At 46.8% G+C, this 15,340-nt stretch overlaps 1 protein-coding gene across 2 annotated transcripts in view; it reads right to left on the bottom strand.

Annotated features, from left to right (window-relative positions):
* LOC146195978 (venom metalloproteinase antarease-like TtrivMP_A) overlaps positions 1 to 15,340 on the bottom strand; it is a 64,821-nt gene that overhangs the window by 23,315 nt on the left and 26,166 nt on the right. For both annotated transcript variants that reach the window (XM_084597982.1, XM_084597983.1), the window contains exon 10: positions 10,475 to 10,583. In XM_084597982.1, coding sequence (XP_084454108.1) covers positions 10,475 to 10,583 — 109 coding nt within the window. The remainder of the gene's footprint in view (positions 1 to 10,474; positions 10,584 to 15,340) is intronic.

The raw sequence follows: 15,340 nt of genomic DNA, 5'->3' as shown, positions 1-15,340 counted from the left end.
ATGCATAGGCAGGGGAGGATGTCTTCAAGTGTAGTGGTGTCTTGGGCCGTGGGGTCATTGGTCGGTACATCAGGTCAGTTGGGTCACACATGGTCGTTCTGGTATCTCCTTGTGTCTTGTGGTCATGTGTGGCGTGTCGGGTCAGTCTCTCCTTCGTCGTGTCTTGTGGTCGGGACTGGGGAACGAGACGGAGGAACGGCAAGATCTTGCTGGGTCCGGTGGACTAGGGAACAGCATTGCTATGCCTCCTAACCTTCAATCGACGGCGCCCGAAGTCGCAGGGAGCTGAAGCTCCAGACCAGGATGAGGGGATGATGGTGAAGTATCTCGAACTTACAACCAAATCTTACTATGCGGCAAGCCGATGAAGTAAGACAACAGAACATGACCTATGGCGATGGTAGCTGATATTTAATAAACTGCTATCGGACCTAGCACAAGCACTCTTGCCCGTAACAATATATATAGTGACTGCTGTTATGCTGGTGGGGTTATCACACAGTAGCCCACCGTCAACAGGGTTGTGCCAGTGGATCCCGCAACTGCCACCAATGTTGTGCCGGTGGGGTTATCACACAGTAGCCCACCGTCAACAGGGTTGTGCCAAGGAGTTGGTAACGCAGCGCTCGTCACCCGTTTCGTGAACGAGGGCTGTCAGCTCCCTGGGCGGTAGCGATGAATCCGAGTCGGCGTTGGTGAGATGAAGAAAAGGCTTTATACACTATTTACATGCATTTACACAACAAGATAGGCTCTGGGGCCGAAAGCTAACATAGCCATACGCGACTGTTTTCGCGCAGCGACGGCCGGGGAGATTCCGCCGCGTCCGCACTGTCAGGGGGCGAACTGCTCCCGATGGACGCTCGTGACGAACTCACACTCGGAGTCTCGAACGGAAGCACTTGAGACTCCGTCGCCGAGAACCGTTGACGCTCAAAATGGTCCAATCCGACGGCAGCACTTTCGCAGGGCCAATGGGAGAGCTTGCTGCGCTCTCGCTTCAAATATGCCGCGGGGCGAGAAGGGGTTCACCGTCAGGGCCACGGGCGCCGTGCTGTCTGGACGTTCAGCTCATGTTGAAACACGTCGCTTCTCTCCCTTTTGTACGGCTCGCCTCCAGTGCATTGATGCTTTGCAGAGAAGTATCCGTATTTTGTGAAGGAGGCGTTAGGTGAAGAAGTTTGGCGTCCGGCTGAATTTCTGGGCGGCTTTGGCCAGGCACAACAGCACCCCCGCCATCAGACAATGCGCCGGGAAGACGAGCTGCTCGCATGTGGCTCGGATGCCGGGCGCGCTCGTTCGCCAGGTTCCTCCAAGCTCACGTCCAGTGTCCGGGCGCCAGGTAGCCTCACGTGCCTCGGGTTCCACTCGCCAGGTCAGGATCTCTGCCGACAGCCTTGTTGCCGGGGCACGCCGATCAACTTCGCTCGGGTCGCTCCGATGCCCTTGCCACTCGCCACTGGTAACAGTAGACTGTTCGGCGGCCTGCAAAACCGACCGACAACAGGCAACACCCAACACAAGCAAGTACCCTCGGTCACCCGTCAAACACCAGACAGAGGCAAAATTTCAAATTCAGTTAGCTAAATTGTTGTCCCCTTTTTGCTCCCACTACAACAAAAGACAAGTGTATAGGATGCAGTACACAAGGTTTAAACAACAATTTTGCGCCTTAAGGATACATTAAATAGCAAAGAAGATTAATAATCAGTAATAGAAATGAGTCTCCTTGAAATCACTTGGACCGTAGACCACAACTGAGGAAGCAAGGAGGTCATGTAATTTTGCCCCGATCTGCCTACAGCATTACCGTTGGCGACGAAATGCTCGTTGAAGGTAGCTATATGTCTCGAATGACTGAAAGCATCCGAGTTCGCATTGTGGTGCTCTTTTCCGCAAGCGGCAGAATGCGTAGCAGTATTCGGGCGGTTTGGCTCTCCTCCCTCCGCTACAGCTTCGGCTGTCCATTTCTCTACGAGACCTTTCTTTCCACTTTGAGTGTGAAAGAACAGACGAGCACAAGTTACTCGCTTTGTTGAAGGATCTGTCTCGTTCCTTACGCTTTGCGCACCAATCGCGCATTTTCTCAGCACGGGTGCATTTGTGCCGCTGGGATCGCCGTTTCTTTTCCTTTCGCGATCGTTTGCGTTTTCTCACCTTTCGATGAGAACATTCTTTCATGCACCTGCCTTTCCGCTCTTTTCGGCGGCAGCGCTTGAAATTTTGCTTTCTTTCTTTTGGTGCCAGCTCTTTCAAGCTGCCGGTAACCGGAGCTAGTATGGCGCCGGCATCGTCGGAGTGCGGCGCCGCGCCTGCACCGCGGCCAGCAGCGCATGACTCACTGCCAGTCGCGTCCGAACAAGGACAAGGCTCTCTCACGCCAGCCCCCGAGCTAGGCATATCCTTTGCAGGCTCGCCACTCAAGTTACACTGATCTGCCGGTGTGCCGCACCGCTCAGTGCTAACCGGCGCACGATCAAGGTCGTCTGATAGCTGGGGCGTTTCGGATCGCGTGAGGTCCATGTTCGCGCCAGGTTTGTTTTCGCCAATACAATTGAGCGCGTCAGGACAGGAAGATTCATGGCTCCTATCTAGTCGCTCGCTGTCGCGCTCGCTGTTGTGGCTCTCGACAGCGTCCGTGTCATGGGTCTGCCTTAGCTGTTCAACACTCGTGGGCTGCGCTATTTCCATGAGCGCCACTTCGCTTTTCTGTGTGTCATGATCTACGTCGACTCTGGCTTCGGAAATTGCCAATTTGTCGTCTCCTAGCCTGACTACATCTCCGTCATGCTGTACAACTGCTGCTTCTGAGTTGTCAGGCGGTTGATTTACTGCCAATTCACCACTCTCGATTGGTGGAATCGGATTGCTTACACCTACGTGAGGCGGCGTGCCGGACGGTGTCACTGCGGATTTCTCGCCGATGGAGTCGGCTCCAACCGTCTCAGCTGCCAGTGGCTCGACCAAGGTAACCCTAGACACTTCTGTTCGAGACTCGATCAGTTCGCTGCTGCTATCGCGTTGCTCGGCCGCCTCCCCAAGCTGTGTCTCATTCTCTGGTGCAAGTACAATTTGCTCCGAGACTTCCGCACTGTTTAGCCATTCGCTTACAGCGGCTTTCAACTGATACGCCAAATCAAAGTACGTTTTAGTACAGTTTTTCTCTCGTTGATACCTGTCCCTAAGTTCCATTGGTGACAGCCGATGTCTTTTCAGTAAAGACTCTTTCAGGTAATCGTAGCTTTTCAAGTCAACGTCTATCACGCCCTTGATTTCTTCCGACGCCTCAGCGGAGACAAGAGCTACCAACTTCTGCGCCCAACTATCTCGCTCGAAGCGCTTACTTTTGCAGACACGCTCGAAATCTTCCAAATACACTGCCATATCCTCGGCGATGAGGAACGGTGGTGGACAGTCTCGCGGTATTGAACCGTTACAATGAATGACATTAAAAGCTTTAATCTTTTCCACGCTCATTCTATGTGTTGAAACCTCCAGCTGCATCAGTTGCCATACACGGGCGTCCTCTTTCTCGTGACGTTCCCTACGTTCACGATCCTCTTTCTCGCGACGTTCTCTACGTTCACGATCCTCTTTCTCGCGACGTTCATCGCGCTTTTGGCGTTCTAGCTTTTCACGCTCATCGCGCTTTTGGAGTTCTAGCCTTTTGGCTTCCTCCTTCCCTTTTCTCTCTTGAATATCATCCCAGGCCTCTGCGGCTTCCTCAACCGTCACTTCTTCTGCCTGCATGATCTCAAGAATATCCTTTTTTCTTTTCGCTGAGCCCAAATCGATGCCCAACTCATCACAAATTTGGAGAAGTTCTTTGACCTTGTAACTCTCCATCTTTTACCGGCCTCTTGTTGTTTGCCTTTTTAGAATAGTGTACTATACGTTCGCTATCTCGCTCCTAGCAAGAGATGCGCAAGCCTTTCTCACACTGATTCCCTTCTCAGCATCCCCTGGTTTTCAAAACACTTCCTATAGGCTTGAAACACGCAAGGTTAACACAATGCTACGCTCAGCCTTTCTCTAAGCTACCCTGTGTGTTAGAGAAGTCTGGCGTTTGAGGGAAACTTCAGGTACTCACCGCGCCGAGGTGCCTGACGCCGGTCGATCCCGCAGCTGCCATCCAATGTTGTGCCGGTGGGGTTATCACACAGTAGCCCACCGTCAACAGGGTTGTACCAGTGGATCCCACCGCTGCCACCAATGTTGTGCCGGTGGGGTTATCACACAGTAGCCCACCGTCAACAGGGTTGTGCCAGTGGATCCCGCAACTGCCACCAATGTTGTGCCGGTGGGGTTATCACACAGTAGCCCACCGTCAACAGGGTTGTGCCAAGGAGTTGGTAACGCAGCGCTCGTCACCCGTTTCGTGAACGAGGGCTGTCAGCTCCCTGGGCGGTAGCGATGAATCCGAGTCGGCGTTGGTGAGATGAAGAAAAGGCTTTATACACTATTTACACGCATTTACACAACAAGATCGGCTCTGGGGCCGAAAGCTAACATAGCCATACGCGACTGTTCTCGCGCAGCGACGGCCGGAGAGATTCCGCCGCGTCCGCACTGTCAGGGGGCGAACTGCTCCCGATGGACGCTCGTGACGAACTCACACTCGGAGTCTCGAACGGAAGCACTTGAGACTCCGTCGCCGAGAACCGTTGACGCTCAAAATGGTCCTATCCGACGGCAGCACTTTCGCAGGGCCAATGGGAGAGCTTGCTGCGCTCTCGCTTCAAATATGCCGCGGGGCGAGAAGGGGTTCACCGTCAGGGCCACGGGCGCCGTGCTGTCTGGACGTTCAGCTCATGTTGAAACACGTCGCTTCTCTCCCTTTTGTACTGCTCGCCTCCAGTGCATTGATGCTTTGCAGAGAAGTATCCGTATTTTGTGAAGGAGGCGTTAGCCGAAGAAGTTTGGCGTCCGGTTGAATTTCTGGGCGGCTTTGGCCAGGCACAACACTGCACAGCAACCATCAGTTCAGTTCAGTTCAGTTCAGTTGTTCAGTCGTGTCCGACTCTTCGTGACCCTATGGACCATGTCGCGCCACGGTTTCCGGTCTCTCACTATCTTCCTAACATCACATAATTTGATCTGCAGTGCCTCGAGGATGCCATCTAACCATCGCGTTCGCTGCCTACCCCTTCTCCGGCGACCCTCAACCTTTCCCAACATCAAATCTTTCTCCAGCGACTCCTCTCGTCTCATCAGATGACCAAAGTAGCTGAGCTTCAACTTTAGAATGTGACCCTCTAATGAGCAGTCAGGGTTTATGGTCGACAATATCGACTGATTTGATCTTCTGGCAGTCCAAGGAACTCTCAAGAGTCTCCGCCAGCACCACAATTCAAACGCGTCAATTCTTCACAGCCTTTTTCACAGTCCAACTCTCGCATCCATACATTACAACTAGAAAGACCATAGGACGAATTATACGGATCTTGGTTGGCAGGTCTCTGCTCTTTACTTGGCGGTCAAGGCTAACCATTGCTCTCTTTCCCAGAAGCAGGCGTCTCCTAACTTCATGGCTGCAGTCTCCTTCCAAGGTAATCTTGGAGCCCAAGAAGAGAAAATCTGTCACAGCTTCCACTTTTGTCCATTGATGCTCCAGGACTTGATAGGGCAAGACCACATAATCTTTGTCTTTTTAATGTTCAGTTTAAGCCCAAACTTCTCACTCTTCTTGCACGCGCATCAGAAGTCTTTTGAGTTCCACTTCACTTTCTGCCATTAAAGTGGTATTATCCGCATATCTAAGGTTGTTGATACGTTTTCCAGCAATCTTCACTCCAGCTGAAGGCTCGTCCAGACCAGCCTTCCTCATGATGCACTCTGCATATAGGTTAAATAGGCAGGGCGACAGTAAGCACACTTGCCTCACTCCTTTCTCGATCGCAAACCAATCAGTAAGACCATGCCCAGTTCTGACTGTGGCCTCTTGCACTTCATGCAGGTTCCTAAGGAGACGGATGAGGTGAATTGGAACTCCCATCTCTTGGAGAGCTTGCCACATTCTGCAGTGATCTACGCAGTCAAACGCTTTCACATAATCAATAAAGCAGAAGTAGATGGGTTTATGGAACTCTCTTGCTTTTTCCATGATCTAGCGAAGGTTGGTCTCTAGTTCCTCTGCCCTTGCGAAACCCAGCTTGCACGTCCGGAAGCTCCCGATCCACCTGCTGCTGCAGCCTTCCTTGGAGGATTTACAACATCACCTTGCTAGCATGCCAAATAAGCGCGATCGTGCGGTAGTTGGAACAATCTTTGGCAGTGCCTTTCTTTGGAATGGGGATGTAAACTGACCTCCTCAAATCCTGTGGCCACTGCAGGGTTGTCCAAATCTTCTGACATAATGTATGCAGAATGTTTTGAAGCAACTCAGGTTTTGAAGCAACTCAGCTGGAATGCCATCAATTCCGCTAGCTTTGTTCTTAGCAAGGCTGGCTAAGGCCCATTCAACTTCACTCTTCAGGATGCCCGGCTCGAGGTCAGTAATCACAACCGTCTTATGTTGGGTTTGCACATTAGGGTCCTTCTTGTACAGTTCTTCTGTGTATTCTTGCTCTTCTTTATCTCTGAGGCTTCAGTGAGGTCCTTGCCTCGTTTGTCCTTTATCACGCCGAGCTTAGCACAGAAGCTTCCTTTTGATATCTTTTATTGTCTTATACAGAGCTCTTGTGTTCTTTAATTGGCTGTTGTCCTCAACTGCTTGGCACTGTATGTTCAGGAAGTCATTCTTAGCTCTCCTTGCTATTTTCTGAAAATCCGCATTGAGAACCTTGTATCTTTCTCTTTCCCCCATAACGTTTGCCATCCCCCTTTCCTCAGCTATTTGCAAAGCCTCTTCAGATAACCAGTTTGCTTTCTTGCATTTCTTTTGCTTTGGAACTACCTTAGTAGCAACTTCTTGTATTATATCACGAACATTAGTCCACATCTCTTTGGGCTCTCTGTCTTCTAAATCTAGTTCTTGAAATCGATTCCTCACTTCCACAGCATATTCATATGGAATTTGATCCAGATCATACCTGAAAGGCCTTCTAGTTTTCTGCGTTTTCCTCAATCGAAGCTTAATTTTGGCAACAAGAAGCTGATGATCGGTGACACAATCGGCCCCATGCTTTGTTTTTACTGCTTGTAATGCGCTTCTCCATCTCTGGCGGCAAAGAATATAATCGATCTGATTCTTGTACAGACCGTCCGGTGAAGTCCATGTGTACACGCGCCTCTTGTGCTGTTGTGCATTCGCTGTGGTCAGGTTGTTTTCTTGACAAAACTCTACTAGCCTTTGCCCAGCTTCATTTGGCTCGCCAAGGCCGAACTTGCCTATAATTCCGGATATTTCTTCACTCCCGACCTTAGCATTCCAGTCTCCTATGAGAAAAACGACGTCTGATGATGAGGTGCGGTCTAAAAGGCATTGTAGGTCCGCATAAAATCTCTCCACGTCAGCTTCTTCAGCAGTAGTGGTCGGTGGATAGACTTGGATAACTGTTATGTTGAAAGGGTGACCTTGGATCCGAAGTGAAATCATTCGGTCGTTTTTGGGTCGTACCCTAGCACTGTTTTGCCCGTTCTTCTGTTTACTATGAGAGCGACCCCATTCCTTCTCTTGGATTCATGCCCACAATAAAAGACATAATGGTCGCCGGAGTTAAATTCTCCCATTCCGGCCCACTTGAGCTCGCCAGATATCAATGTAAGATATCCAAATACCAAGATATCAATGTTTATTCTGTCCATTTCTCGCTCGACGACATCCAGTTTACCATGTGTCACAGATCTTACATTCCATGTTGCTATGTGATATATCTCCTTGCAACATCGGACGTTCCGGTCGCTTCCCGACACGTCCACAACTGAGCGTCCTTTTGGCTTTAGCCCAGCCGCTTCATTCGTCCTGGAGCTACTAGGAATCGCCCTTTGTTCATCCCCAGTAACATGTGGGACGCCTTCCAACCTGGGGGGGCTCATCTTCCGGCCCCATATCTTTAATGGTATTGTGACTGGCCATAGGGTTTTCTTGGCAGGAAATACTGGAGTGGGTTGCCATTACCTTCTCCAGTGAATCACATTTTGTCAGAGCTCTCTGCCGTGACCTATCTTGGGTGGCCCTACACAGCAGAGCTCATGACTTCATCGAGTTTCGCAAGCCCCTCCGCCACGACAAGAAGGAGACAGCAACCATAGTTCTGCATAAAGTAACAAATTTCCCACAAATAAAGGTGTTAGAAAAGGACACACGATCTCCTCAGTACTATTTACAGCTTGCTTACAGGAAGTATTCGGATTTTTGGAATGGAAGCAGTTAGAAATAAGGGCAGATGAAAAATATGTCATTAATCTGCGATTTGCTGATGACATTACCTTGACAAGTAACTCAGGAGATGAAATGTAAAGAATGATTGGTGACTTATTAGAAAGGTAGGATTAAAAATCAATACACAGAAGACTAAGATAATGTTTAAAGCCTCAGGATTGAGGAGCAGTTTACATTTGTTAGTGAAGCACTGGAAGTAGTAGGCAAATATGTCTACTTAGGACAGGTAGTAACCGCAGATCCTGACCTTGGAAAGAAAATAACTAGAAGAATATGATTGGGATGGAGCGCATTTGGCAAGCACTCGCAAATTATGGCTAGCAGCTTACCGGTATCGCTCAAGAGGAAATCATACAGCAGTTGCATCTTACCTGTACTCACCTATGGGGCTGAAACGTGTAGGCTAACCAAGAGGGTTCTACTTAAGTTGAGGAAAACGCAGAGGGCTATGGAACTAAAAACGGTAGGGGTAACATTAAGAGATAGGAAGCATGCAATGGGGCAGAGAAATAGCTCAAGGTACTGATATTCTAGTGGAAACCAAGAAGACGAAATCGGCATGGGTAAGACGTAGTGCGAAGAGAGGATAACCTCTGGTCGCCTAGGGTAATAAACTGGATTACAAGGGAAGGAAAGAGTAGCAGGGGGCGGCAGAAAGTTAGTTGGGCGGATAAGGTCAAGAAGTTCGCAGGGTTCAAGTGAATGCAGCTAGCACAGAACATGGTTAATCTGAAAATATGGGAGAGGCCTTCGCCTGCAGTGGGTTTATTCAGGCTGATGATGATGAAGCATAAATGGTCATACTTCATCATCAAACAAGTTTGATGACAAAAGTTAACATGAGCGACAAATGCGTATTAGTGAATATTCACAATTAGACACAGCATTAAAAAGATGAAAACGATATGGCATTTTGTTTGGTATAAGTGCGATAATTATTTGCGTTAATTAGGTACATACTAACGTAGGAGAGCTATTGACCATTTTCTGGATATTGTGATGCAACAGCGCTCTTTTCTTCAACGAGGAGCTCTTGGAAACGTAATTCTCTGGCATCTATTCGTTTTTATTTCATTATTTAATGAGCGCTTAGAATTGCGGTCACAGTTCGTCTGTTCTGAATTATTATTGAAGATTGAAATGCACGCAGCGTCACCAAGGCCGCTCAAATTACATGTGCCAATCCTGGCCGGAAGTCTAGCATGAAACCCAAATAGTTTTCAGTGATTTCAGAATAGCGCAGTCGGCGCTTTCAAAACATTATTCCGCCCTTCTTATCTTGTCTTGTGCCCTGTGTGTGTGCCCTGTGTCTTGTGTGTGTGTTGTGTGTGTGTGTGTGTGTGTGTGTGTGTGTGTGTGTGTGTGTGTGTGTGTGTGTGTGTGTGTGTGTGTGTGTGTGTGTGTGTGTGTGTGTGTGTGTGTGTGTGTGTGTGTGTGTGTGTGTGTGTGTGTGTGTGTGTGTGTGTGTGTGTGTGTGTGTGTGTGTGTGTGTGTGTGTGTGTGTGTGTGTGTGTGTGTGTGTGTGTGTGTGTTTGTGTTTGTGTGTGTGTGTTTGTGTGTGTGTGAAGATTGTGCCCTGGTATTATGCCATACAGTTCCTCCGTGGGCTATAGGTCTTCATATGGCAGGCGCAGAACTAAGGAAAACAAGCATAACCCAAGCTCTGATATATGTGAAGAAATGATGCTCCCAGAGTAATGTCCGCCAATAAACAGCTGCTGCATATTGGTGAGTAATACCAAACATGATTTCTTTTGGAAAAGTTTATGTAGCAGTTAGTGATAGTATCCTTTTCATACGGGAATCCTACGGTTCTCTAGACTTTGACATCAATTTGGACAGTAAACCATCTAGATGGGAACTCTGGGTTCACTGAGAGAACGACAATTTAACTTCTTCGCCCGACTCCCTGTGACATTCTCCATCAATATTTTTTGGCCGCTCAGTTATCTGAGTTTTCATATGAAAGAAACTGCATTAAAACAGCCGTTCGTATTTGAGAGTATAAACACGAGTATATTTCGGGGGATTCCGTGCAGTAGAAGCATTACCCACGTCCAGTGAACTTCACGAGGTGTTACAGCTGCATAGGGAAACCATAAGCAACTGAGAAGAAACGTACATATTAATATGCTCGCCACCAATACTCACAAATGTCCTAATTCGTGAGCGGCAGTATGTATCCCTGATAACTTTCCAGGAATATCTTCTCCAACTGCAACCTGAAACCGACTGCAAGCTTTTCCTCTATACGCAATACCTGCGGGTACAAATAGGAAGGAAATTGAAATCATAATTTGTGTTAAGAACAAAAACAACATTCGTAAGACCATCACTCAAAGGAGAAATAATTTTGAGCCATAATTTTAATACCTCTAAAATACTAGATAAAATATCTACAATACAAAATAAACGTGGCTAAAATACTGGAATTAGAACTGGCGTTTATTTCTTTTGAAAGAAAAGGAAGGCAATGCATAAAGTGACAGGCTTGACCAGGCCTTATATTGCTAATACAGTTGTGATGCATATAAGACATAGAACAATCATAATGCAACACTTCGTTTATAAAGCTTAAGCGATATGTAGAAAAATGTAGAAACGTGTGTGGCACATACCCTCATTCGTAAGTTGGAAGGAACAGATGACATGCTTGATAACATACGTGTCATGCCTCGCATTGTTTATAGATAAACAAAATAAAGGTTGCTTACAAAGCAAACACTGAACTACCGAAATAACTATCCGTGATACCTTACAGGATATTCAATTAATTATAGGTTTATGTTCTTTTTATATTGTTACGGACGACAAGGAAGAAGAAGCGGGCAGTGGCGCGGGCAGGAGCGCTCGCGCTAGGCCCGCGAACATTCATAAAACGTCATCTACCATCGTCATCAGTCATGTTCTGTATCCTGTCTTCATCGGTTTGCCGCTTCGTAACATTTGGTTGGAGGTGCGGCGTACGGCATCCCCATCCTCGCCTTGGAGCCTCGACGCCATCTTCAAGCCGGAACCATCACCGAGGGCCCAGGGACATCGCTGAGCAGCTTCGCCCCAGCCCTTCAAGCCTAGACCTGAACAACTACCACCGCCCAGCCCCCAGCCTGGACCTGAAGACAAGGAGAACAGACCTACCGATCAGAACCGAGATGAAGGACCCGAAAGACCCGAATGACCCGAAGGAACCGATGGACACGAACACGCAACCCCCGCTCAAGCTGCCCGACGTGACCTAGAGCCATCGGTCCCATGGACTCTGGTGACGGATGGTTGACAGCTCCAAGGGAGGCGGATCACCCACGCATCAGACATCGTACCGGCAAGCAGTTCTATTCTTCCTTCTTCCTCTTCTTCTTCAAGCATCCAGACACGTCTATCATCATGCCATAAAATCATTAACATCGCTAAACTTCCTCGTCCACGATCGGGACGATCGCTCGGTGGCCCCGGGTCGTGTTACGGACGACAAGGAAGAAGAAGCGGGCAGTGGCGCGGGCAGGAGCGCTCGCGCTAGGCTCACGAACATTCATAAAACGTCATCTACCATCGTCATCGGTCATTTTCTGTATCCTGTCTTCATCAGCTTGCCGCTTCGTAACAATATGGATTTAGCAGAGATGAAAATTCCACAATTATTGAGCGAGACAGCACTCGAAAAGTTACTTTCTCTTTCCATACTTGGTCAGTATGAAAAGCACAAGTTTTATCATGACCTGAGATCATACATTCGGGATATGTAGGCTATCGCACATATAAGCCCATCGGCTTGGTGGGCGACAGCCATCAAACGAAGGAGAAAACCTACGGGTAATATCTGCAACCGGATTATTTCCCGAATAGAAATTGCGCTGAATATTATTCTAAGAGTTTTCATCCACAATATAAAGCTAAAGTGTACTTCTGTTGACACACTAGCAAAGATGTAACGCAGCTTTTTCAAGTTATACGCAACTAAAAACAGTACGGATACTGGCCTTAATGGCTAGTGATTGATATAAAATGCTGAAATAAGTGACGAGCATTGGGATGTCTTCAAAACGCTCCTGGCACCGCTCCACCTTTCAACTTCATTATTACACAAATATGTTACAGCTGATCACATCCTAATTGCTAATTAAGTGAGCACCATGTGATTTGAGGTAGCGCTTCTATAAGGCTTTTGATTTCGAATGTTCTTATTGTCATTACCACGGGAGTCAAACATGCACGCTACTACTCATTATCACTTTCAAACGTATAATCGACTCTAATATATACATCGTCCAACGCGCGCAAATAACGCTGTAGGTATCACTAAAGGAATTTTGTGTGGATATGCTGTTCACCTCAGAAAACGTTCGACAAGGCATAGCGAAGGAAGTTTTTTTATAGAAACCATAATCGGCCGCTGAACCTAACTTTAAGTTAAACAGTCTAGAGTTGGGAAACTCCACGTATCTTATTACACTAACCATTATATCACTGAGACAAAACTCTGAGGAGGTCGAGAGCATATGTGAGAATAAACGCGTTGCAAAAAGACATGGCCGGAGTACAATGTTCATAAGCTTCGATCAACAGCCAATTTTTTTGCTTGTCTTAGCGAGCAGCAGTACAAAAAGCGTCTTCGGAGCTTCTGACAGGGGAGTGCCCACGTCAAGAGCGCTGGCCACGTGACGCAGAAGAGCGAATGACTTCAGTGTATGCTACAAAACAGTTCACGTACGTTGAGCGCCTCTTCTTTTGCCACGTCGACTTAACAAATACAGATATTTTTGTGACCGCGCCGTGCTAATGACGCATATGCTTCCACTTTTCTATTTTCATGCAAGTGTGAGCCGGTGGTCAAGTCAGGAGGTGAGGTGACCGCTGCATTTCCTTAAAAGGGCACTGCTTTCAGCCGCTTCTCTTTCTCTATACGCGTTCAGTGTCTTTAGCTCTATTGAATTTGTCCTTCTCGCTTCAGAACAAGTGTTTCTCATACGATTTTTTCTACTTTTATCAACTCTTTGCGATCAGCAATGCTTATTCCCACTCCTTGCAAACATATCCGGCCCAAGACAAAAACAAAGTGAAAGGTGAGGCAGAGTGTGTTAATGTGAACCCTGCTAGAGGTTAAACATTCTTCGCTATAGATCGTTGCAAAGACTTGTCGTCTAGACAGAGTTAACTGATGTTTCAAACTTACATGCACTACTTCCGCTCAACACCTTTAACCATAACGTGTGTAGGTATAATGGTAGGTAGACGTATTTCTCGAACAAACACAAGCTTTCGTACAGGCAACCTAATATACAACTCTAGGAAATAAGCTTTATGCCTGGCGCAGTAAGCAAGTGACATATTGTCACGTGACAGCAAGCAAGAAGACGGCACAACATGGCGAAAGGATGAAGGATGATTTAATGGCTGGGCTAGAACGAGGGCTTCTCTCGAGCCACTGCCGATCTTCTTCGCAAAACTCCACGGTGCACCCGGTAATGTTACGGGCGAGGAAGGAGGAAGAAGTGGGCAGTGGCGCGGGCAGGAGCACTCGCGCAAGGTACGCCAACAATTCATTAAACGTCGTCTCATCACACTGTCATCGAACATCATCGCTAAGTTCTCTTTCTCCTGTGTTCACCAACTTGCCGCCACGCAACAATATTTTAGTGCTCTCAGTTGTGAGAATATGCTAAAATTAAAATATATTATGGGATTTTAATAACAAACTGAGATACATTCGTCAATGTTTTTACCATTGCTTTGTGTTTGCCTATTTAAAAACGAAAACGAAACTATATACGCAATATCTCGGCTATAAGATATCCGATTCGGTATTTCTGCTAAACGCCTACGTGGAGGGAATGTATATCTATAGCCAGATAGTCGTCATCGTTGATTGCCTCAAATGTGAAGCATTTGTCGGGAAAGCATCAATGGAAGTTAATTGTTAGCGCTCAAAACTTCATCCATTGAAAATCCAACGTCGGCGTCCGAGCACTTTCACCGCTAGGAAGGCCAGATTTCACGGTGATCTCGTTGGAATCCTAGCCTTCTCCCCGTGACTTGTGTTTCCGGGCTTCATAGCCACTATATAAACTGACGGTATTCTTTAAAAAAGCACTGTAAAGTTACTCTCTCAATTTTAATTCTACGTAATAATTACTGAATGAAACAAACTCCTGTAATTAGAAGTTCACATTGTGTGAAAGTGGCTAAATGGGGCCGAATAGTGCCTAAAACATTCACTTTGTAGAGCCTTTACCACCCTTTTGTTGACGTACGATTTTATGACTAAGAACAGATGAAGAGTTATAAAAATTTTTTAAATAACTGTTCAATACACGATGTGTTTCATTTACATACCACTTCTAACGTATATCCGGAGTTGCCTATTTTACAGAATACAAGCAGTTTCCCTCTTTGATACTTTGCACCGACGACAACTATACATTTGCGTTTCTCGGGGATCCATCATTTGACCCCTTTTTCTAATATACATTAATGAGCTGCCACCTTGCCTTATCTCTTCTGAAATTATAATATATGCTGATAATGGTACCACATTACTATTCGGAACATGCATGTATTCTTTAACACATAAATTGAATACCGATGCAGCAAATTTAGGAGACTGGTGCAGAAACTAATTTTGTCTTCTCATCTCGTCCCAAGGCTATAATTGCATCTGAGCCTATTTCCACTGACTATCATATACATTTTGTTGCTGATCCTGCAATGTTTCTTGGAATAGATCTTGACCGGCACTTAAAATTCAACAGACGTATAATGGTATAAGGATGCTCATTGGGTGCGAAATTAATTTAAACATGCTTTCATCCTTAGTAATATTACTATTGTATCTATACTTGGGGAAGAACATCTAAGACACACAGCAGCGCTACAAAATATTAAATATCAAGTCATACGCATTACTACGTCCAATACACATTTGTAGTAATGCGTTTATACTAGAGGCTCATAACATCCTAGGAGCATCATTGATGGTCCATTATTCTCTTGACATCCTCATATTATAATTATTGAATTAAT

This window comes from Amblyomma maculatum, chromosome 3, assembly GCF_055883805.1.
Source record: "Amblyomma maculatum isolate TAMU_Amacu chromosome 3, ASM5588380v1, whole genome shotgun sequence".
Taxonomy (NCBI): domain Eukaryota; kingdom Metazoa; phylum Arthropoda; class Arachnida; order Ixodida; family Ixodidae; genus Amblyomma; species Amblyomma maculatum.
The sequence above is the reverse complement of the archived record's forward strand: the minus strand, read 5'-3'. Positions and strand labels throughout refer to the sequence as shown.